The 23,800-nt window shown below is 38.4% G+C and overlaps 5 protein-coding genes across 6 annotated transcripts; all 5 read left to right on the top strand.

Annotated features, from left to right (window-relative positions):
* The first annotated feature begins 7 nt into the window (after positions 1–7).
* Positions 8–3,399, top strand: LOC133714606 (ethylene-responsive transcription factor RAP2-7-like). 2 transcript variants are annotated; one of them, XM_062140759.1, is made up of 10 exons: positions 8–764; positions 947–972; positions 1,072–1,102; positions 1,201–1,288; positions 1,395–1,561; positions 1,702–1,790; positions 1,885–1,982; positions 2,148–2,258; positions 2,550–2,582; positions 2,951–3,088. In XM_062140759.1, exons 1-9 carry the CDS (start codon positions 259–261, stop codon positions 2,562–2,564), a joined length of 1,131 nt encoding a protein of 376 aa, XP_061996743.1. In that variant the 5' UTR covers positions 8–258; the 3' UTR covers positions 2,565–2,582; positions 2,951–3,088. The 2 variants fall into 2 exon arrangements, with proteins under 2 accessions (XP_061996743.1, XP_061996742.1); XM_062140758.1 differs by lacking the exon at positions 2,550–2,582 and having other exon boundaries at positions 12–764; positions 2,951–3,399.
* Positions 3,400–7,722: 4,323 nt separating this feature from the next.
* On the top strand, positions 7,723–11,001 carry LOC133715270 (protein RETARDED ROOT GROWTH-LIKE). The gene is made up of 7 exons (XM_062141709.1): positions 7,723–8,182; positions 8,352–8,463; positions 9,453–9,612; positions 9,775–9,923; positions 10,010–10,161; positions 10,443–10,557; positions 10,658–11,001. The coding sequence occupies exons 1-7, from the start codon at positions 7,758–7,760 to the stop codon at positions 10,796–10,798; spliced, it is 1,254 nt and encodes a 417-aa protein (XP_061997693.1). The 5' UTR covers positions 7,723–7,757; the 3' UTR covers positions 10,799–11,001.
* A 1,409-nt stretch (positions 11,002–12,410) lies between these two features.
* LOC133715465 (protein NRT1/ PTR FAMILY 2.7-like) lies at positions 12,411–16,201 on the top strand. The gene is made up of 4 exons (XM_062141974.1): positions 12,411–12,758; positions 12,896–13,113; positions 14,680–15,215; positions 15,365–16,201. Exons 1-4 carry the CDS (start codon positions 12,635–12,637, stop codon positions 16,179–16,181), a joined length of 1,695 nt encoding a protein of 564 aa, XP_061997958.1. The 5' UTR covers positions 12,411–12,634; the 3' UTR covers positions 16,182–16,201.
* A 2,785-nt stretch (positions 16,202–18,986) lies between these two features.
* LOC133718015 (protein NRT1/ PTR FAMILY 2.7-like) lies at positions 18,987–21,334 on the top strand. The gene is made up of 4 exons (XM_062144800.1): positions 18,987–19,175; positions 19,314–19,531; positions 19,792–20,330; positions 20,451–21,334. Exons 1-4 carry the CDS (start codon positions 19,052–19,054, stop codon positions 21,265–21,267), a joined length of 1,698 nt encoding a protein of 565 aa, XP_062000784.1. The 5' UTR covers positions 18,987–19,051; the 3' UTR covers positions 21,268–21,334.
* An 855-nt stretch (positions 21,335–22,189) lies between these two features.
* On the top strand, positions 22,190–23,083 carry LOC133716833 (uncharacterized). The gene has a single exon (XM_062143488.1). It carries the CDS (start codon positions 22,190–22,192, stop codon positions 23,081–23,083), a length of 894 nt encoding a protein of 297 aa, XP_061999472.1.
* The last annotated feature ends 717 nt before the right edge of the window (positions 23,084–23,800 follow it).

Here is a 23,800-nt window from a genome sequence, read left to right as displayed (position 1 = left end):
TATATAATAATACGAAAGTGGAACACAAACAAGTGTAACAGCTCTTCTCTTCTCTTCCCTTCACAGCTAACACGTCCCTCCCTGCCCCATATCCCTCTCTCTTTTTAGCCTTCACTTTCTTGAACCAGTTTCTCATGCCATATTTGCTACCTCATCTTTATTCCTCCTATCCCTGAAATTGGTCTCTGCAACTCAGTTCTGGGTTTCGAAGATTTTAAGGATCACAGCTCAAGAACCAGAGTAGCAAAGTAGACAGATATGTTGGATCTTAATGTTGATGTCATTAGCTCTACTGTTGATCAATCCAGTTACGATGATAAGGCCAGAGCTTTGGAGGCCGAGAAGCTCCGAGAAGACTCCGGCTCCTCAGACTCCTCTGTGGTCAATGCAGAGGAAGACTCTTACTCCAACAACACCTCCCCATTCATCTTTGATATTTTGAAGAAAGACAAACACGGTCTTTGCAACAACAAAGAGGACCAGATTGTCCCCTCGCCTGAATTTGCTACAAAGCCGCTTTTTCCGGTGACCGGAGACGGCGGAGGAGGAGGAGAGCTGGAACTGTTGGCCTCGTCAAATTCGACATCGAGGCCTCAGTGGCTGAACTTGTCGTTTGCTGAGTCCGGCGGGCAGGCTGAGCTGAAAGTTGTGCAGCAGAAACAGCAGCAGGCCCGGAAAAGCCGCCGGGGGCCGAGATCTCGGAGCTCTCAGTACCGGGGAGTTACGTTTTACCGGAGGACCGGCCGGTGGGAATCGCATATATGGTCAGTGTATACAAAAGTTATATGTATTATATATATTTATGTACTCTCTATACAATCTTCTACAACTCTGTTCTCACATTCGATTTCATTGTGGTATACATGAAATTTCTCATGCTTAAGTGGTTACTAATCTATGTATAATGATTTTAATTTTTTTGGTTTTGTTTTTTGTTGTTGTATAGGGATTGTGGGAAGCAAGTTTATTTAGGTAAGTAGATCATACCATTTTCTAAATAGAAATATTGGTTATGTGTTGAGGGGTTGAGTCTAACTTGAATTGGGTTTTGTTTTGGTTTTTGTTATATAGGTGGATTTGACACTGCTCATTCTGCAGCCAAGTGAGTATATCTGCTGAGTAATTTTAATTTTCTGATGAACATGTTTTGTTTTGTGCTTATTTTGTTCAATTTTGCTAAATTGGGTCTGATGATTTCAGGGCGTATGATCGAGCTGCAATCAAGTTTCGAGGAGTTGATGCTGATATCAATTTCGTGCTAAGCGATTATGAGGAAGATTTGAAACAGGTATAGAATGGAGTCATGGTGGGACTTGAAATTTTTTTTGGGGGGTGGGTGGTTTTGGGTGTCATATCAATCTTTACTAATCTTCTGTACTATGAATGTTTGGCAGATGAGGCATCTGAACAAAGAAGAATTCGTGCACGTGCTTCGTCGCCAAAGCAATGGAGCCTCTCGTGGGAACTCAAAATTGAGAGGCGTGGCGGCAGCAGCAGCCGCTGCTGTGCCCAAAATTGGTCCATTCGAAGTTCGAATGGGACAATTAATTCCTGGGAATAAGTGAGAACCGAAACTACCCCACTTTAACTGATGCTAAATTTCAGCCACATTGGTTGTCTTTTTGCATACTTTTTTTTTGTTTTGTTTTGTTTGAGAATGGTCGTTTTGCATACTTAACTTTATTGGTTCTTGGAATTCAGGTTGATCAAATGTAATGGAAGGGAAGGAGTTACCAACTTTGATCCTAGTATTTATGAAGGGGCGGTAGTAGTAGATGCCAGTACTGAAGGTAATCCTAAATGAAACCAATGTCTGCTCTTTCTCATTATGACATATTCATTTATAGAATTGGTACAATGAATTTGGTATTTCTATAAATGCAGGCAGTGGTCACAATCTTGATCTGAGCCTTGGGATTTCTCAGCCTTCTACTGGCCAAAAGAGGAAAGCCTTTGAAATACTTACCAAAGAGAAGCCAATGGTAAATCTTAATCTCCCAATTTTACTTTAGAATTTATGCATTCATGTTATTTTCATTTGTCGAGGATATTTTGGGAATGCATGAAGCTAATGACTTCAGACAGTCTTTTTCTTGTGTGCAGATTCTTATTATGTAATTGCTGATGAGTAGTGCCTAATTTTACAGGTTAATGGCTCTGCTTCTGCAGCTGGGGGGCAACCACTTAATGCTATAGCAATGCTATCCAAGCATCCTGCCTATTCTGAGATATATCCGGGTTTCTTACATAAAACTGAGGTACTACTCGACATTCCCTATTGTATTAGGAATAGATGGATAGGCATGCACACTGCTATTGCTTGATCTGCATTGAAGTATCATATAGAGGAGAGAGTTTGAAGACTAGCCTTTTATGCATCCACTAAATCATGTGCCATTTAGACAATTTTTTTAGCTAGGATTGAAGATATAACCATCAGGCAGTGTTCCAACTCTCTCCTTGAGTAGTACGTAAACCTCATCAAGTAATGCTTAAACATCAGCAAGTAGAGCTTGAATCCAAATGAGTCTCTTTAATGCCTTTTGCAGGATCCGAACCCCTAATCAGGTCAAATTTTTAAGGTAGGAACTAAAAGGCTTAACATTTGCTTTCGATAGTGCAGGGTTAGGCTACTTTTTATGACTTCCCACTTATCATTGTCCTCTATTTGACTGCATGTTCTCACTAGATTGAATGTAGCAGTAAACTACAAGTAGTGCTTCTGATATCTGACTCCAATCATGTTATAGACTTATAGTTCATCTATAATGCCATGACGTCATAGAATATACAATTGAGGTTGATAGGATTTGACATCAACAAATCATGATAGGAGTTCTTAATCCATGTATGTGAAATAATCCAATTGGTCATTTTGTTGTGTAAAATGCATTTTTAATTATGCAGCGATATTGAACTATATGTGCTGATCAAACTTTTTTGATGGCAGGAAATGGCAACAGATCATCATAAGAGAATCCAAGCGGTTTCTTCACCAAGGTTTTCAAACTGGGCATGGCAAATGAACGGAAACAACAACAATGTTACTCCAATGCAAGTGTTCTCTATTGCAGCATCATCAGGATTCTCATCTTCCATAGCTACCGTACCTCCATCAGCCACTAACCAGCTTCCACCAATTCTCCAAGACAATTCTACTTACAATCTGCGCCACCCTTTTCCCACCAGTTTGTAATTGTGCTTTAGAGAAAAGGCAGATCTTGACTAAACACTAGTCTGTAATGTGCAGAAGTGCTATTGCTTTGGATGTGTATCATATTGTCAGACATATATATATATATATATAGATTGCTGTTATCCAACTATTCCTTTGTAGACTGTTGCATATGAGCTTCAGTTTTGTCAATTAAATAAAGAGTGTTGCTATCCTTGCCATTACATAGCTAGCCACATTAATACTGGATTAACCTTAATGATTAATACCACTTGGATGCTGGGAAGAAAAACAGAAGAAAACAAATGCATGTGTTCATCTTGCAAGTTCGATCTCTTTCTGATACCCATATACTAAGCGCTAGACGCAAAATGCTTGCCTCCTAACCCAAAAATGACTTTGTTTTGGATGTAAGCACAAGATAAAAAAAAAACATATCCGTAGATAATGCTATTTCGGCAGGGTATACAGAAGTTTTTCTATGCTGGACTTCTTTAAGTTGTAAGGAAGTAAATTTTTATGAAACTCAGTTATATCAACGCCAGACCTTGTGGCAGAACCGCAGAAGGCTTTCATATCAATGTTGCTAAATAATCTGTCATGTCCGGTCAACTTCAATCTATTCAAGTTGCAAGCTGGACAGAGAAGTGGTAGTTGGTTTCTGATGCTCAACCTTTTTAAACCCATACGAGAATCAATGGAACATTTATTAATTTCATTTCATTTCTACAGCTCAAATAAAATCTAGTCCCAGTTATTGTGATTTTGATGGCTAGAGCTCTGTCTTTTAGTTGCTCTAGAAACTAGCACAATGTGCACATGAGGACTAAGAGCAAAATCCAAAACCAACCTGTCCACCCATTTGGGTTTGCAAAGATTAGATAAGCCAATCGTAGGTAATGTATGCTCATTTTTTGCTTACTCTTTTAATAACCAGATCATAACAAGAGTTCGATTCTCTTTCTTCTCTCATTTCATTTGTGTCCATAATGGAAAATGATGGAAACTACGTACACCTAAGCTAGTTGGGAAAGAAAAGCACCACCACAGAAGGAGAAGCACACACCAATCAATGAGTTCCAGCTACCAAACAATGGACAGAAAGATACAGCAATCATGTGGATGCACTTATTTGATTGGATGTCTACATAATGGAGGAATGTAATATCACAAGTAGATCTCTATGTTGTGTGTATAATTGAATACTGAAATCTTACATGATGTATGCTCATTCTTAGCTTAATCATCTAGTACCTCGATCACAACGAAGAGTTCGACTCTCATCTTTTCTTTCCACCGAATCAAGAGAAGTTTCTATAAACCAGTTGATTTGGCTCAACTCAATTTGTTTCATCGTGTCCATAATGGAAAGATGAAAACCGTAATTAAGCTAGTTGACAAAACAGAAAGCTTCATATATCAGAGGTAGAACACTCACCATCCTTCAAGCCATTCAATCCCAGGGAGTGTTAAAAATGCAGCATTCATGAAGTGGATGCAATTAGATATATACATATCAATCAAATGGATGAATGTTCTATGTGTGTCTGTCTACCTCTTGTCTCTTGTAATTAGATAACATTATAAGTCGGGTTAGTGTGAACACAAATTGTCCACATGATTTTTAATAGGCACAATGCAAATATTATTCTTAACTCGATCACTTAATAAACGCATTCGTTTATTGAGTTAACATGTGAGATAAGTTGATGTCAACTTTGATAGAGACCTCGGCCACATCCCAATACACATATTCGCCAAGATCAACCACATCCTTCATCTTTATCCAATCTTTGGCAGCCAGCCAGCCAATCCCAGTCAAAGCTGGCCATCTACAGCGAAACCCATACATCTCCGACCAAGTCCAGTGACATCTTCCTATAACATGGATCTTCCTCCTCTACATCTGAAGTTTACTTACTGTTCCCAAAACATCATCTTGTTTTCATAACTCAGTTTAATCTAAATTTGCAGTTAGTAATAAACCATCTACTTATAAATTTTAGTTTCTTTTATCACCATGTTATATGGGATTATCCAACCTCCAACAATCCAACAAGTTCACCATTGTTACATAGAAAATCACTTTTGTTATCTATATTGGATTAACCTTAGTCCAAAGTGTCATTATATTAAGTTATTTTCCGAGTTATAATCTCCCTTTGATGTTTTGGCATATTGAATTTGAGGATTACTTTCACGGTTTCTCTAGTAGTTACATGTATAGATCAAAACTTATATCCCGAAGAGGTTATGACAATTGGAGACACTCTTAATGAATCTTTAGTTTTAACCATCTGTGATAAAAAAAATTATTGATTTTTTTTTTTTTTTTAGAAAGAAAAATTGCATAACACAATTGGGATAGTTAAATCAGATATTAGTATATTAGATGACCATTGTGGTCCACCCTGACCAAACTTGGATAGCCATTGTGGTCTACCCTGACCAAACTTGAAATGCAAGAAACAAAAACGCGTTCATTTTTTTTTTTGACCAAAAACAATTTTTTTTTTTTTTTATGAACCTCGACGAAACGAGGATAATTTATTGAATAAAAAATAAATACAGAGAGGGGGAACTAAATATGCGCTGCCTAAAAATATTTCCTAGGGTATATGTAAAAAAAAAAGATTTGAACAAGTGCAAAAAAATGTCCTCACTTCCCATATTAAGAGGTCCTCCACTGCCCAATCTGGATAATCCCGTGGTAAAACAATAGCAAATACTTTGTATCCACCTCCAAATTGAACAAGAATGGCACGGATGAAAAAGAACGGCGAGCAAAACTCAGCTAAGAAAGTCTCAACTCGAGTAGAGTTCAACTTCTTTGTGTTAAAAGACTGCATTATGAACTCATACTTGGGAATGACTAACTTCTTCATATCAAAATATTGTAATATGAACCCAACATGAGGATTACTGACTATTATATGTGTTGGGAATGATATATCAAGCATAGAGTCATGCTATACAGTGCTCGAATTGTATATTGTCCTCTATGGTAGCAATATACGTTTACCTCGGATTGAAGAAGAAGACGGATTGAGTGAAGATGGGCCTAACCATATACAGTTAGTTAAGTTGGAAGAATTGGAAGTAAAAGTGATATTTTTATTCTATAATCCTCATGCTGTCCGTAGAGAAGTTATGAACAAATGGCTAAAGATATGAATCAAAGGTATTGACATACAAGGACATGGACACCCTTTAACAGAATTAAAGGGAGAGTATTATATACACATGATGGTTTTTAAAACACCCGAGGATTGTTCAGCTTTTCTGAAAAATGCACAACAAAATACCCAGCAAACCTCAATTCCGTTTTCCAGTAGACGACAGGTTTTCCAGTATCTTGTGCGTGAGAAGAATAAAATTTTGGTGGTGAGACAGACTTTAGAAATGTTAAAATCTCTGGAAATTTCGGAGAAGATGAAGAAGAGAATGGCTGCTTGAACCACCAATGGCACTTTGAAGATCAATTTCTAGATTTGCAGTAGTATCTATCTTTCAAAATATGATTGGATTTGGGTAAATTGTAATATATGCAAACTCTTATTAACTTCAGAGACTTTGGCATCGGATGCCGCCGCAGCTGGTGGTTATGAGAACGATTTGCTTGTTTATGATTTTGAACGATTGAGATAAACAAGCAAATCGTGAAAGTAATCCTCAAATTCGTGAGAACGATTTGCTTGGTTGGTGACCAAAACTTTCAGTCCGTCTTGTCATTGATTGATAAGACTAACAACACTCTTTCCATTACCGATAATGGTATAGGCATGACTAAAGCAGGTAAATGAATTGTTGATTGTGTCGTAAAGATCCTTATGCCTACACTCTAATCGTCCATCCGGAGGAATATATGCTTCTAAAAGATTTTTTTATACTGTGCCCAATCCCGAAATTCGTTCTATACATATGATCAACAATCAAGAATTCTCTTTCTTTATCATCAATGTTGCAATTGAATCAATATCTCGTATTTCTCGAAAAAGCGATTCGATTGATGAGATGTAGTATGATACTTATGAAATCAATGATATCAATCTTAGTGATATTTAAATATTTCTTTTTAGAACGTATTGATTTAACCTCATAAACGGGACCACCACCCCATAGCATGCGTTAGCATGACAAATCTCATTTGAGTATCAGCTAACTTGTTAAAAGAGTGGCAAAAGAAGTACAAAACATACCTCTAGTAACATCTGAACTCGTTTACCAAACTTCTCGTCAAGCAAAGAGGCCAACTATTGATTTAGCTTAGTGGATCGAGAATGTACTACTCATTACTATTATATGGGCATCATGTCGCCATACCAGATTAGTTGTGGTTTGGGCTGAATGAACCTAGTTGGAGTGATTCATTTCTTCCCAGAACAAAAGTACAAAAAAAATCAAATAAAACAAAGAAAAAGTTGATTTAAATACTAGATTCTTGCTGCTCAAGTTAAAACCCAAAAATCAAATAATTAAAAACCCCTCTAATATTTGCCCCAAAAAAAAAAAAAAAAAAAAAAAACTATATAAGAAGAACAAACACTGTGTGACAGTCACTCTCCTCCCCCAAAAACCCAAAATGCGGCGCGCCATAGACGCCCACCTCAAGACCATGCGTCTCTTTCCTCCCCTCTCTTCCTTCTCCTCTTCTTCTCCTTCTTCTTCTTCTTCCTCGCCTCTCTTCTCCGTCCGTACATTTCTGACCCTAGCCCAGCCGCGCTCCGTTTCCAATTCCGTCTCCAAAACCCTAATTTTCCACTCAATCGCCACTCCTTCCTACACTTCTTCTTCTTCCTCCTCATCGATTCCCAGCCTCAGAAGCCACAGACTTGGGCCGGCTATTGGGCTCTTTGCCGTGCGGTGCGTTTCGACGGCCTCGCCGGAGAGCAGTTTGGACTGGAACGAGCCGGTTTCGTGCTCCGAGGTCGGCGACGGCAGCAAAGGAAGTGTTGATAAGGATGATAAGCCCAATATTCCGGTCAGAGCTTACTTCTTTTCCACTAGGTTTGTGATTTTGGGTTTTCAAATTTAGTAGCTTTTTTGTTCTATATGTTTAGGTATTGAAAATGCAGAGGATTGTAGTAGTTTTGGGTGCTCAAATTGATTGGTTACGAGTGTATTAGTGGTGTGGTTTGTTAATTTCTTTTCTTTTGAATGTGTTTGTGAAATGTAGCGTGGATTTGAGAAGCTTGGTGGAGCAGAACAGGCTGAATTTCATCCCTCCTACGTCGCGAATGACCAATTATGTTGTGTTTAAATTCGGGGAGCTTACCAAGTCTGACAATGTAAGTTTGCCATCATTTCGGTTCTGTTTAAGCAGAGTCATTTATGTATCTGTTTTTCACTTGATGCAGATGTTAATTATAGAACATGGATGTATGTGTAGGGATGTAGTTGGGGTATGCCGTATGGCATGACATGTATAGTTAGACTCACTAATTCTTTGATTCAATTGGCACATGATGAAAATTTTAAATAGAATTGATTGCCGTAATTCATTGCAGTAACATAGGGTGTGGTATGTATGGAATGCCTTATTAATCGTTCTGCAAAGAGAAAGGGTTTTCTTTGTAGCTAAATTTGCTGCTGGACATTGTTTGCACATCTTTTAGGCTTCTTATAGGCGCTGTTGGTTTATGTGTCCTTTTGCAGCTTGTTGTGGGTTTGCATGGTTGCCTGACTAGTTGTACCCTGTTTCTTTTCTCTTCTAAATAAAAAGACTTTTTTTTTAAAAAATGTGGTGTCTGATGGTCTTACCTCTCGAGTTATTATTCACTTCTTAAAGAACCACTTTAGCTTGTTTGTAATTCGTTGACAACTTATTAGTTCCATGACACAAGTATAACGTGCACAAGTACTTTCTCTAAGATCTACAATGACTGCTCTACTAGCTTAAAACTATCACATATTTAATCTCTTATTACCAAAGTTATCACAGCAATTGGAAAGCAAGTATATTAGCTCTGCCTCTGGAAGACACCAGCCAACCCTAAATTAAGCAATGAAGGTGTACCACCTTGTTGTCCTTGCATTTTGTTGAAGATTTAGCAAGATTTTTGCTTGTCAAGATTGTTAAATGTTGAAACCTCAGTTGACTGAAAGGCTGATTTTAATTCTTCTGTCTTAGCATAGAAAGGGAATATAATACTTCTACTCATCTGGTACCTTGTTATCATGATTACTTCTGTAGTGTCTGGTATCTACTTGCTTTCTTATGCGAACTGTATTTTCTCTATGTTAGTAAATAATAAGTTGAATGCATTTTTTGTTTCAGGCTTTGGGTCCTAGTTTAAGTGGGAGCGACTGTTGCTACATGGTAGTTTTTCAATATGGGTCCATTGTCTTGTTTAATGTTCGTGAACATGAGATTGATGGGTACTTGAAAATTGTGGAAAAACATGCATCTGGATTGCTACCTGAAATGAGAAAGGATGGTGAGGTTCTCTTCCTTAATATATCATTTCATAAATGTTGTTAATACTCTACTGAAATGTTTTGCTTTAGCTTTTTAATCTTTCCTTTCTTTTAAAAATTTCAAATATGTAAGCTTTTAGTAATATTTTTGAAATCTGAATTTGATTTTGTTCTGAAATCAGAGTATGAGGTGAGAGAGAAACCAGATTTAGACACATGGATGGAAGGCGGATTGGATTACATAATGTTGCAGCACTTGAATACTGATGGTATTCGTACCATTGGTAGTGTTCTTGGTCAAAGTATTGCTCTGGATTACTACGTCCGCCAGGTATTTCCCTATGAGCTTTTGGAGGTTCAATTATGTGACAACATTTATTGATGATTCAGGCTCAGAAGTTTTGTTTGTTCTTTTAGGTTGATGGAATGGTTGCAGAGTTTACTGACATTAATCGTGAAATGGAAACTACTGGAAAATTTAAGATGAAGAGGAAGAAACTATTTCAACTGGTGGGGAAGGCAAATTCTAATCTTGCTGATGTGATTCTTAAGCTTGGACTTTTTGAGAGGTAAAATTTTTAACTTATAGTATGCGGTTCCACAAATACTGCCATGGCTTTTCTTATTTTAAGTTGTGGTTCAGACAGTGCGGGCAGTGAACCAAATTCTGTCACATTTAGCACTTAGCTTTACCAAGCAGCATCTTAGCTACAGTTATTTCAAGATTCAGTTTCAGGGGATCTCTATCATAGAACTGAAATATTTCAATGAAAGATATATCCTATCTTTTGCAAGATTTTTGACTTGGTGTATCTTTGATCTAACTCATGATAAATTGATTAATTTACAGATCAGACATTGCCTGGAAGGATGCCAAATATGCTCAGATATGGGAATACCTCAGGGATGAATTTGAATTAACTCAGAGATTTGCTAGTCTTGACTTTAAGTTGAAGTTTGTGGAGGTACAGCAAACTTTATGCTCAATACTTGTTACTGAATCTGAAAAACTGCTGTTCAACTGATAAAGATGTTGCAAGTGACATTTTGTTCTATCCGTTGCAGCACAATATTCGCTTTCTTCAGGAAATTCTTCAAAACCGGAAATCAGATTTTTTGGAGTGGCTCATCATTGCACTAATAGGTGCTGAGATTATGCTCTCTCTTTATGACATTCTCCACAGATCAGCACTTGCTTCACTTTAGCACTAACGTTGTGTGAGATCAAACATGTCCTTGCTGAATTGTCCTAGTCTCTGTATATCTTACTGTATACCTCAATTTTGTTTCGGTTTACACTTGATTTTACCAGTTCAATGTGTAAATTTGAGTTGGTCTTATGATTAAGATGATCGCTGATCTTTTAATAACATTATACTCGTGTCAATGTGTAATTATTTCCCTTGTAATGTGGTAGACCATGCAATCATCTCCCTTTCTGGGGAAGAGATTACCAATATTATAATTGAAAAGAAAAAAGAGGAAAAAGAAACCAAATATTTTTTAATTTTTAAAGAGTGAAAAGAAACCAAGTTGATATAGTAAATACATACCACTAGGCCACCTTCAGTAGCTTAGTTCTTTCGTTTGTTTCCGTTCCTAATCGGTTTCTTTGCTCCGTATTTCTTTCTTCCTCCTCGTTGTCTTTAATATACGTTTCAGTTCGACAAAGAATTCATGTAATGCTTCAACATTGAAGACGCATTAAGGACACAGCGGGACATGGGGGACTTGCTTTCTAACACAGCCGGTCACTGATGTTCAATTTCGTCATCTCGCGCTGAACATTGCTCATGAGCTGCATTTACAAGAACACTAGTAAGTCATGCCATTTGGTTATGTGATGTGAAATCTGATGGAGAATTTGGTAGCTGTGACAAAAACTATGAAAGCTGAAATATATAATGACCAATAACACCAAATAGGAACACAATATTGGAATTTGAAGTTCGACCAAATCATGATGACAGAAATTGATTTCATCCCTCGTCTTTGGATATTAACACGTTTGAGACATTGGATTTGGAGGTGACTGTACTTTGATTCCTCTTGACAGTACAGCACTACTGCCACTTAAGTGCTTCCTTTTTTTTTTTTTTTTTTTTTTTACCACTGTACTTTGATTCCTCTCGACAGTACAGCACTACTGCACATTCAAATCTACGATTACTCGATCGTTCCTCTTTTCTTCATCTCTGATTCCTTTCAATTGCCCTATATGGATATATGGCAAAAAAAACAAAAAGAGAAGGCAAATTAGTGTACCGATGATGATAGACTAGCTGATGCATGTGTGACGATATACACTGCACATTTTAATTAGTATTTAAACATGCATGCGTTCTATGTGCATAAATATTTAATTAGTACACCATTATGATAATGGTTGTAGTAAAAAACAAAACGATGGAGCAAACAAACCATTTTCTAATGCCTTTGCTCTGTATGAATACACTTGTCTGTGTTTTATTGGAAGTAAAAAGGTTGTCGATGAGAATCATAATGGTTGTAGTCAAAACGATGGAGCAAACAAACCATTTTATAATGCCTTTGCTTTGCATGAAGACACTTTTCTGCGTTTTATTGAAAGTAAAAAGGTCGTCGATGAAAATCATCTCGCATCTATAAAATATTGAAGTTGGCAGAGTTAATGTTATTTTAGTTGTAAATTTGCAATGTACGTAACATTAATTTTTTTTTTTTTTTTCTTTTCGGATAGATGGGGTCTGATGGGGACCCAAAGGGCCCAAAGGAAAAAACAAGAAACAATAAAACACGATTAGTCAATGATTGTTGCAACTTTTCTGTATCTAAGGACTTCACACAGGTCATCTAACACAAGGTTAGTAATTAACCTGTGGAGGAAGTTGCTCAAAGTAGATAGCACCAATTTGATCTAGTGTTACAGTGTTTACTTTGTAAGTGCAAGGTCCTGAGTGGTCTGACTTACAAACTATTTTGCATATATATATATATATATATATATATATATGTTGATCAGTGAGGGAGAGAGATACAGAAAGCTGTAGAGAGAAGGAGAGAATGGAAGTTGAAGGGAAGCTCTCTGCCCACTCCACATCCAAAGAAGAAGAAGGAGAAGTTCATAGGGTTTGCGATGAGAATCAGGATTCTAAAGGAGGCTGGACCACCTTTCCCTTTGTTATTGGTTAGTTAATCCCCTCTTATTTTCTTGCTCAACTTAATTCATTTTCTTTCTAATTCTTTCTTTTGGTGTTAATCGTGCATATACTCGGTTACACTTCTTTCATGATATATTATTGGTCATGTTTTTTTGAAGCGCAGCAACTGTGTTGGGTCTCTCGGTAGCAGTCGGCGGGTGGGGAGCAAATTTGATAGTGTTTCTGATAACAAAATTCAATGTGAAGACCATAACCGCTATACAGATCAATAACATCATCCTTGGTACGACCAATCTCCTCCCCATCGCTGGAGCCTTCATCGCTGATTCATTCTTCACCATATTTTCTGTCGTCAGTGCCTTTTCCTTCATTTCTTTACTGGTAAATCAATCATAACTTCAGCTTACCGTTTACCATTTTACATGTTGTGAGAATTATGGAGAAAGTCTTTAATTTATATGGCGCGATGGTAGAAGACAACCTTACTCCACCGAAAATTTTCTTCCTTATATTAAAAAAGTAATTCCCCTTATCTTTGTTCAATATAAAAAACATGGGAAAAATCGTCCGTACAGTACCTGACGTGTTTAACCAATTCTAAACTTCTTGACCTCACGTTCAGAAAATATCAGAATGGTACTTGAGATTCTGACCCGACGAAGAAAACTCCATTACAAAAACTAATGGCTGACAAATTTTGATCATTAAATGACCACTTCACCCTTTAGTTTTTTTTTTCTTCATATAATAATAAAAGCAAAAAAAAAAATATATTGATTTGTCAAATTTTATCTTTCGAGCCTGTAGATTAAACTAGATGTCTTTACGAGATCGTAGAAATTTTTAGAGGATTTTTGGGACACCCGAGCTATTTTTGATGATTTTTAGAAGTTGGTAAATATCCAAAAATATAATTAAAAATAGAAATTAAAGGCTGTTTAATCTGGAGCGTCCATTTTAATCACCATTTGATCTCAGCCGTCGGATTTGACTATATATAAGTTGAACCGGCTTGAGAAGCACCAAATTACAGCCCAGACCGACCTCAGTCTCGACCCTTTTTGTAGCGACGACAGATCCGATGATATCTCCACTTTCCGGCCATCTCTCGATGTCAGACCGACGTCGTTCGACTCCTCCAGATGTCACGAACCGGAGCCCCATCGTCCCTGCTCTGAAAGACCGACGATGGAGGCAGGAAGAAGCCCGAAAATTTCTCCAGTTCGCCGGCTGGTTTTCCGATTCCGGCTACGTCGTGGCGTCTCACTGGTGTCAGAAGCTTCCTTTCGACCTCGCCGACCTATCCATGGTGTTGGTTTGTCCAGATGATAAGGCCTGAGAGAGAATCAAAGGGGAGAAGAATTTTGGGATTTCCGGCGAGTTTCCATGTTTTTTGCCGACCAATCTGTTTTAGTTTGCTTGCAATTATTGTCTTTTGAAGATTATGCTTTCTGGGTTTTGATTGTTTCAGTGTATAATTGCTAGATTTGGCTACAATGATTTGTTGGGCCACTGTGGTCTTGATTAGAGAAATAGAGTAAACTGATAGCGGAGTGGTTAGTCTGAACTCTGAAGACTCCAAACTTGAATAGCTAGAACAGAGGGAACGAGAGAGAGACAGAGAGAGAGACAGAGTAATGAATTAAGACATGAAAAGATAAAAATATACTTTAGCTGTCACTTTTTGTAACAGAGTTAACGGGTTCGGGTACCATTCTTCGGTTGGGTCAGAACTTCAGGTACCGTTTTGATATTTTTTTAACGTGAGATATAGAAGTTTAGAATGAGCCAAATTTCAGGTACTGTACGGACGATTTTCCCCATAGACATAATATTCGAAACTATTCCATCACTTGTGCATGAATTTTTATACATGTATTATATATGTATATATCGTAAACGTAGAGCAAACAACGAAATCATTTTCTCTTAAACCTTCATCATCAGGGTGTGATCATGTTGACCCTAATAGCAATTATCCCTTCCTTGAGGCCCTCACCATGTTCAATTGACTCACTTATGACATGTCAAGCTCCATCAAAGCTTCAATACTCAGTCCTATATGCAGCATTATCACTAGTTTCACTAGGACTTGGAGGCACCCGCTTCACAATTGCAACCATGGGAGCAGACCAATTCAACAATCCGAATGATCAAGAGGTTTTCTTTAATTGGTATTTTGTGGCTTTGTATATGTCCAGTGTCTTTGGCGGCACTGTCATCGTATATATTCAGGACAACGTGGGATGGGGATTAGGGTTTGGAATTTGCTGCATTGCAAATGGTGTGGGATTGGGGGTGTTCTTATTGGGGAAACGATTTTATAAGCAAGTAAAACCAAAGGGGAGTCCATTCTTGAGCATAGCACGAGTATTGGTTGCAGCAATTCGGAAGAGGAAGATGTCATCAGAAACTTCAACAGAGCCTGATTACTATTATGGCGCAGGAGCAATGACTGACAATCCACCAACTAAAAGTATCAGGTATGATCATATTTTAATCTATTAGTTAATTAGACAATCTTACCCAAAAAAATAAAGAACAAAGAATAAACTAATTAATTAGCTGTATTAATTATGCAAAGATTGGTTTTCTGGGCACATATCATAAGAGTACAATTCTTTCCATGCAGATTCCTGAACTGTGCAGCCTTGAAAAGTGAAGAAGACAAACAATTTGTAGGCTCGTATGGAAACAGATGGAGGCTATGCACTGTGAAAGAAGTAGAAGACCTCAAAACCCTAATTAAGATCATGCCACTGTGGTCTACTGGCATCTTCCTAAGCACACCAATAGGCATTTTAAGCAGCCTCACTATACTCCAAGCCCTAACCATGGATAGACACCTTGGTCCACACTTCAAAATCCCTGCTGCTTCATTCCTAGTGTTCGCCCTCTTAGCCACAGCGATCTCCATCTTTATAATTGACCGCTTCATACTCCTCAAGTACAAGAATCTCACTGGACGAACTTTAACACCGATCCAGCGAATAGGGATCGGTCACATCATCAACATTATTTGTCTAATTGGGGCTGCCCTAATCGAAAGAAGACGACTTGGAGTGGTAAGATCACATAGCCTTATGAACCAACCTGGTTCAGAGGTGCCCATGTCCGCCTTTTGGCTTGTGGCACCGTTATCTGTTATGGGAATCGGTGAGGCATTTCATTTCCCTGGACAAGTTTCATTGTGCTATCAAGAATTTCCAAAATCATTGAGAAGTACATCCACTGCAATGATCTCATTATTACTTGGAATCGGGTATTATCTTAGCACTGCAGTCACTGATTTGGTAGACAAGACTACGAATTGGTTGCCAGATGATATAAATCAAGGGCGGTTGGATAATGTCTTTTGGATGTTGGTAGTGATTGGGGTGGTGAATTTTGGTTACTACATAACTTGTGCTAAGTTTTTTGTGTCCCAAAACCAAAATGTTGGGCAATAAAATTATACTGATATGGTATCCATGTCGATCTCAACGTTGCAATATTGTTAAAGGACCCAAAATATTTGTTCATCACGTACGGAATTAAAGGAAATGAGAGTACGTAAGAATACTGTCAAAGTCTTCTTATCATGACTACTTACAAACCCATTCAAGTGCTAGAAATCGCATTCATAGAGTCGTAAGCTTAGAAACTAAGCTACAATGGCAGAAACCCTAACCTGATGAAGACGATCGACAAAGCAAAATGGGAGAGAGAATAGACTGGTATTGATGCTCGGTAATTTTACAAAATGGTAGCAGCTTACAAAATGAAAGAGAGACTAGCTATTTATACTAATTGACTGAAAGCTAATTAATTAAGCTCGAGAATTATTCTAGATTAGCATGCAGATGATGCCACGTGGCCATCACAACGGTCCAGATTTGATCTTCATGCAAGTTAGTTGCACACGGTGAGGCTCAAGAGCATTCCTGTAGCACAAGCTGTTAATGAGCTGGCTAGCATCACATGCAAGGCATGCAACTGTACTGGCACTCATGCTGAGCTCACTAGCTTTATCACTAGGCATTGTGTGCAAGAGTTGGGCCTGGAGAACATGTGAAGTATGTGTAGCTTGTTGAGCCTTGCTTTCTGTTGTGACAGGTTTGCTATCACCGTAGCACCGAGTACAGTAGGCACAGTAGATACCATATTAGATTACTAGGCACCTTACTGCCACCAGTATTAGGCACATCACCATTACTAGCAGTAGGCATACTCATTGTGCTAACATCAAGAACTACTTGCTCCAAATTATATAACCCAATTAAGATTGAGCAATAGCAGTCTTCTCTATCCACTACCACCATCACTATCCTATTAACAACATTCCCATACATGCATGCATGGGGTGCGGTCCGATGGCCTCCATAGCACGTCAAAAATTGAAGCTGCAAGGAAGAGTGGATGGAAATGATCGTAGTACTGATTTACTAGAATCGACCTCCTAGCATAAATTTGCACCTTGGGGTTTAGCCCGATTCCGTTAAACTGATGTTGAAAATAGAACACGATCGCGAGTCACATCTACAAAGCCTCTAGTGAAGTCGAGCAAGCCATTTTACAAAGGGTACGTAAAAATTGCAAAAGCAATGATTAAGCTCTAGTCAATAATTTCTTGTTTGCCAGTGCGCTGTGACATATTGTTAAGTTATAATTTCAACATTGTAAATGTCATGAGTTTGATTTTCACTGACATATGTAAGGGTGGGTGGACTAAAAGTTTTTTTTTAATTATTATTTTTTTATATATATATATATTTTATTAAGCCCTAGTTCAATGACCAAGAACACACAATTGGTAACACATGACCAAATCAAAATTATGAAACTCATTTTGACCTAGTTTATGCCATTGAGACATTAGAGGTGACATACTGATCGAAGTGCTCCAGTGTCATGTGTAGCTTCTTTGGTATCATTCACCCCTTAGCTACTTACAGGGCTCTGTTGAACACTGAAGTAACACTGTAACAGGGTGTTTCCCCGGTCATTCCACAGGATTGCAAAAAGTGGATGATTTTTTTTTTCGGTGATCCAAATCACTTGGTCTTGCATTCATTGGTTTTGATCAAGTTAGATGATCGGTCTACGATGATTAGAACTCTGCCTTCAGTTGAGGAAGCTTCTACCTACTATCGGAAGCATCAAAGGAATTGCTATAGTTTAATTATTAGGACCCTAGTCCTCCCTGTGTTTTGTCTGAATTTCAAGTTTAATTGGTCTGTGTTACCAATTTTTCTTTCCTAGTGACGCTTTTTAAACTTAACATCAATCTTTCCACTGATGTTATATTTCATCAATCTGGCATTAAACATTGCTTATGAGCTGCATTTACAAGAACCCTAGTCAAGTCAGGTATGCCATTTGGTTATGTGATGTAATCTGATGGAGAATATGGTTGCTGTGAGAAAAATTATAAAAGCTGAAATATACAATGACCAATAACACCAAATAGAAACACAAGATTGGAAAATTTGAAGTTCGACCATATCATGATGACAGAATTTGATTTCAACCCTCGTTTTTGGGTATCAACAAGTTTGAGACATTGGATTTGAAGGTGACAAACTCAAGTGCTTCCTCTTTTTCCACTGTAACTTGATTCCTTTCAACAGTACTGCACATTCAGCTCTACGACGTACTGCTCGTTCCTGTTTTTCTTTAGCTCTGATTACTATTCAATTGTCCTATAGCAAAAAAGGGGAAGGCAAATTAACGTACCAATGATGATAGATTGATGCTTGTGTGACGATATATACTGCACATTTTGATTAGTAGTTAAACATGCATGGTGTTCTATGCATAATTTATTCAGGTCTACGCACCATTATGATAATAATGGTTGTAGTTATAAACGAAACAAGCAAGAGAAAGCTTCTTAATTATAGTGCACTATCCTGCATTTGCTGCTAAACCGGTTCAGCTTTTTATATATGAGATATGGGAATCAAGAGTGTGTGTCTTGAGTAAGTGGAATCATCCTTGGAAGTTTGTAAACGCCTATACAAACAAAACCACTATCTAATTAATTGTGCGTCTAGAAGATGAGCTTGCTTTGCTTTGTATAAAGATACACTTTTATGTTTCATGTATCTTATTGAAAATTAAAAGGTAGTCGATTAAATTTGTTTGCAATGAAAGTGGGGGACAAGTAAAATAAATTAACTCATACATGCAATGCACGCTACTATAATATATTGCAGTTGGTATGGTTTTCTCTTCTGTGAATTTTGCAATGCACGTCTTCTATATAATATTGAAGCTATTATGGTTAGTTTGCATAAATGTTCAGTGTGAGAGGGAGCTGTAGAGAAAGAAAGAGAGAATGGAAGTTGAAGGGGAGCTCTCTCCCCAGTCCACATCCAAAGAAGGAGGAGAAGTTCATAGGGTTTGCGATGATAATGAAGATTCTAAAGGAGGAGGCTGGACAACATTTCCCTTTGTTACTGGTTAGTTAACCCCCTCTTATCTTCTCGCTCAACTTAATTACTTTTATTTCTAATTCTCTCTTTTGGTGTTTATCATGCATGTACTCGGTTACACTTCTCTCATCATGATATTATTGGTCATGCTTTGTTGAAGCACAGCAACTGTGTTGGGTCTCTCAGTAGCAGCCGGCGGGTGGGCATCGAATTTGATAGTGTTTCTGATAACAAAATTCAATGTGAAGACCATAACGGCTACACAGATCAATAACATCATCCTTGGTACCAACAATCTCTTCCCCATCGCCGGAGCCTTCATCGCTGATTCCTTTTTCACCTCCTTCTCCGTCGTCAGCACCTTTTCCTTCATTTCTTTACTGGTAATCAATCGTAATTCAATTTACTATCTAATATATATACTATGTTGTGAGATTGTCAATGTCAACATGACGAGAAGTCTTCTATATCATTGCTCTACTAAAAGTTTTCTCCGATATATTAAAAAGTGATTCATCTTATCTTTGTTCAATATTGACAGCATAATATTCGAAATTACTCCACGTTAGATTTCTATACATTTATTATATATAGTAAATGTAGTGCAAACAACAAAGTCACTTTCTTGAACCTTCATCATCAGGGTATGATCATGTTGGCCCTAATAGCAACTATCCACTCATTGAGGCCCTCACCATGTTCAATTGGCTCACTTATTACATGTCAAGCTCCATCAAAGTTTCAATACTCAGTCCTATATGCAGCATTATCACTAGCTTCTCTAGGACTTGGAGGCACTCGCTTCACAATTGCAACCATGGGAGCAGACCAATTCAATAATCCAAACGATCAAGGGGTTTTCTTCAATTGGTATTTTCTGGCTTTGTATGTGGCCAATGTCTTCAGCTTCGCAGCCATCATATATATTCAGGACAACGTGGGATGGGGATTAGGGTTCGGAATATGTTGCATTGCAAATGGTATTGGATTGGGGGTGTTTTTGTTGGGGAAACGACTTTATAAGAAAGTTAAACCAAAGGGTAGCCCATTCTTAAGCATAGCAAGAGTACTGGTTGCAGCAATTTGGAAGAGGAAGATTTCATCAGAAGCTTCTAGAGAGAATGATTATTATTATGGAGCAGGTGTTTTGGCCGACAGTGCTCCACCAACTAAAAGTTTCAGGTATTTATTAGTTAATTAGTCGATCTTATTCAAGAAATAAAGAATAAAGAATAAACTGATTAATTAACTGTATTAATTATGCAAAGATTGGTTAATTAGAGTACAATTCTTTCCATGCAGATTCCTGAACTGTGCAGCCTTGAAAATTGAAGAAGATAAACAATTTGAAGGCTCGTATGGAAACCCATGGAGGCTATGCACTGTGAAAGAAGTGGAAGACCTCAAAACCCTAATTAAGATCATGCCACTGTGGTCTACTGGCATCTTCCTAAGCACACCAATAGGCATATTCAGCAGCCTTACTATACTCCAAGCCCTAACCATGGATAGACACCTTGGTCCACATTTCAAAATCCCTGCTGCTTCATTCCTAGTGTTTAACCTTTTAGCCACAGCCATCTCCATCTTCATAATTGACCGCTTCATACTCCTCAAGTACAAGAACCTCACTGGACGAACTCTAACACCGATCCAGCGAATAGGGATCGGACACATCATAAACATTATTTCCCTAATTGGGTCTGCCTTAATCGAAAGAAGACGACTTGGAGTGGTAAGAGCACATAGCCTCACGAACCAACCTGGTTCAGAGGTGCCCATGTCCGCCCTTTGGCTTGTGGCACCACTGTCGGTTATTGGAATCGCTGAGGCATTTCATTTCCCAGGACAAGTTTCATTGTGCTATCAAGAATTTCCAAAATCATTGAGAAGTACCTCCACTGCTATGATCTCATTGTTGATTGGAATCGGGTATTATCTTAGCACTGCAGTCACTGATTTGGTAGACAAGACCACAAAGTGGTTACCAGATGATATAAATCAAGGGAGGTTGGATAATATGTTTTGGATGTTGGTAGTGATTGGGGTGGTGAATTTTGGTTACTTCATAACTTGTGCCAAGTTCTTTGTGTATCAAAACCAAAATGTAGGGAAATAAAATTGTAATGATATGGTATCAATGTCGGTCTCAAAGTTGCAATATTGTTAAAGGACACAATACCTTATTTCATCACGGAATTAAATGAAATGAGAGTACGAATACTGTCAAAGTCTACTTACGATTACAAACACAAATTCAAGAAGCACTCTTTAACCAAACTATATGACTCAATTAAGATTGGGTACTAGTAGTACCTCTGTATCCACCACCTCCATCACTATCCTGTTAACAACATTTCCAAACATGGCGTACGGTCCGTTGGTTTTCATAGGACATTCGAAAATGGAAGCTGTAAGCAAGAATGGATCGATGAAAGTGGATTGTAGTACTTATCATTTAGTAGAATCGGCCTCCTAGCATAAATTTGCGCCTCGGGGTTCAGTTTGATTCTGTTAAACAAACGTTGAAAATAGAACATCAGTCGCATTTACAGAGCCTTTAATCAAGTGGAGCAAGCCATTTAACGAAGGGTAGAAACAGAAAAAGCAATTGACATGCGACTAAGTCCTAATTCAATGACCAAGAATACAAAATTGGTAACACATGACAAAATTAGAATTTGGGAATTCATTTTAACCCTAGTAGAACCCGATTGAGACATTGGAGCTAGGCGACATACTGAAGTGCTCCAAAATAGTGGTTCCTTTAGTTTCTTGCTTTACGTACTATTTGATTCCTTAAGGTCGCACATTCAATAGCCCACATTCATCTTCCAACTACGAGTACGGTACTAGTTTCTCTTTTCGTTGCCTTTGATTCCTTTTTACAATGTCTAATGGACTAAAAAACTCAAGGCAAACTAGTCGATCAATGATGAGACATATTGCTTCTCAATGAAATTTGGAATTTGAATATTACGCCAAAAGCAAAAAATTTTGCTTGGTTATTGGCTAGAAGAAGATTACGAACTCGAGCGAGAATGGCTAGATTTAACTCCAATTTTGATGCTGCTTGTCCTTTCTGCAGGGTAGGGATTGAGAACTTAAACCATCTTTTTCTCTCTTGTCCCTACGCTGCAGAAATTTGGAGGAAGACTGGTTACTCTTCTCAAGGTTTTCTATCCTTTGAAGACTGGTTTGATTCTTGGTTTGTTTCTGGTTTCTGTAAGCAGACAACAGAAAATCTTATCATCATTTGTTGGAAGCTTTGGGAGGCCAGAAACAACCTTATTTTCAGACATCAATTAACCCCCCCAGCTTCTGTAATTTTTTCTTCTACGATTACTGCTGAACAGTACAGATTGGCCAACAAACCAAGGTCTTGGGGTAACTCTCTCCCTTCTAATGCAAAGCACTCAATGATCAAGTGGCAGCCGCCTCCTCCTGGCTTCTGTAAGCTCAACTTCGACGGGTCGGTTATTGGAAACAAGAATGCTGCCTCGGGTTTTGTCCTTCGAGATGAACATGGCACTCCTATTGTTGCGGGTTCTAGGAACATCGGCATTGCCTCTGTTCCTGTTGCTGAAGGAAACGCTCTTAGAGATGGTCTTTATCATGCTCTGATCAACAACTGCAAGAAAGTGTTGGTGGAAGGGGACTCGAAACTTGTGATTGATGTCATCAACAAGAAGTGTACCATCCCTTGGAGACTCCGGATCCTTGCTAGAGACATAGCCTACTTGGCTAGTAGCTTTGACCACATTGACTTCTCCTTTGCTCCCCGTGAAGCCAATTTTGTGGCGGATGCCATTGTGAATCATGGTCATAGTCTGAAGAACCCTTTCACGTGGAAAGGGAAGCTCCCTCTCTCGGCGCTTACAGCTTCTAATTTTGATAATTTTAGTTCTGGTTGTCCTAGGGGTTTCAAGTTGTAATTTCTTTTCGCTCCTCAAAAAAAAATGATGAGACATATTGTAATACCCCGAAAAATCCAAATTAAATTCCATGGATTTTTAGAAATGATTTCACGATAGTAGGAGCGAGTACGAAGCTTGGAGAAGTTGTGGAATTAGTTCGAACGATTTTATTTTCGAAAACGAACGTTTTTAGGGGGTCAACAAAGTTGACTTTTTATACGTTCAAAATTTGGGAAAACTTCCTTCATGAAAGTTGTAGAGCTCGTCGATACGAGTTCGTGGACATGTGGAACGCAATATTCGGAGTTCGTATGAATAAGTTATGAATATTTGAAAATTTGGAAATTTCTATAAATATCAAAAAAATGTTGACTTTTTTCATTAAGGACGAAAACATGTTGAATTTGCGGAACAGTCCCCGCGTTTTCTCTCCGTCTCTCCTCAGAACCCTCGGGTTCCGACAGACCCGACCTGGCCAAACGGCGGCCCTCCGACCTCCTCCGGGCCCGGACCCGGACTCCCCCGTGATCGCCGCTCCACGCCCAACCGTCCCCTCCCATCGCTTTGTCGAGCCGTTGCCCCCAGACCTGGATCGAAGATGCTCAGCCAAGCGGATTCGGACCCGACCGGATTTCCTACTTCCGGCGACCACCCGACAGATTTCTTCGACTTTTTGGGTTGTCCTCCTTCCCCTGATCATCCCCATGTAAGCCTTGCATGACGATTTTGAGTGTA

Source organism: Rosa rugosa, chromosome 6, assembly GCF_958449725.1.
Source record: "Rosa rugosa chromosome 6, drRosRugo1.1, whole genome shotgun sequence".
Lineage (NCBI taxonomy): Eukaryota > Viridiplantae > Streptophyta > Magnoliopsida > Rosales > Rosaceae > Rosa > Rosa rugosa.
The sequence above is the reverse complement of the archived record's forward strand: the minus strand, read 5'-3'. Positions and strand labels throughout refer to the sequence as shown.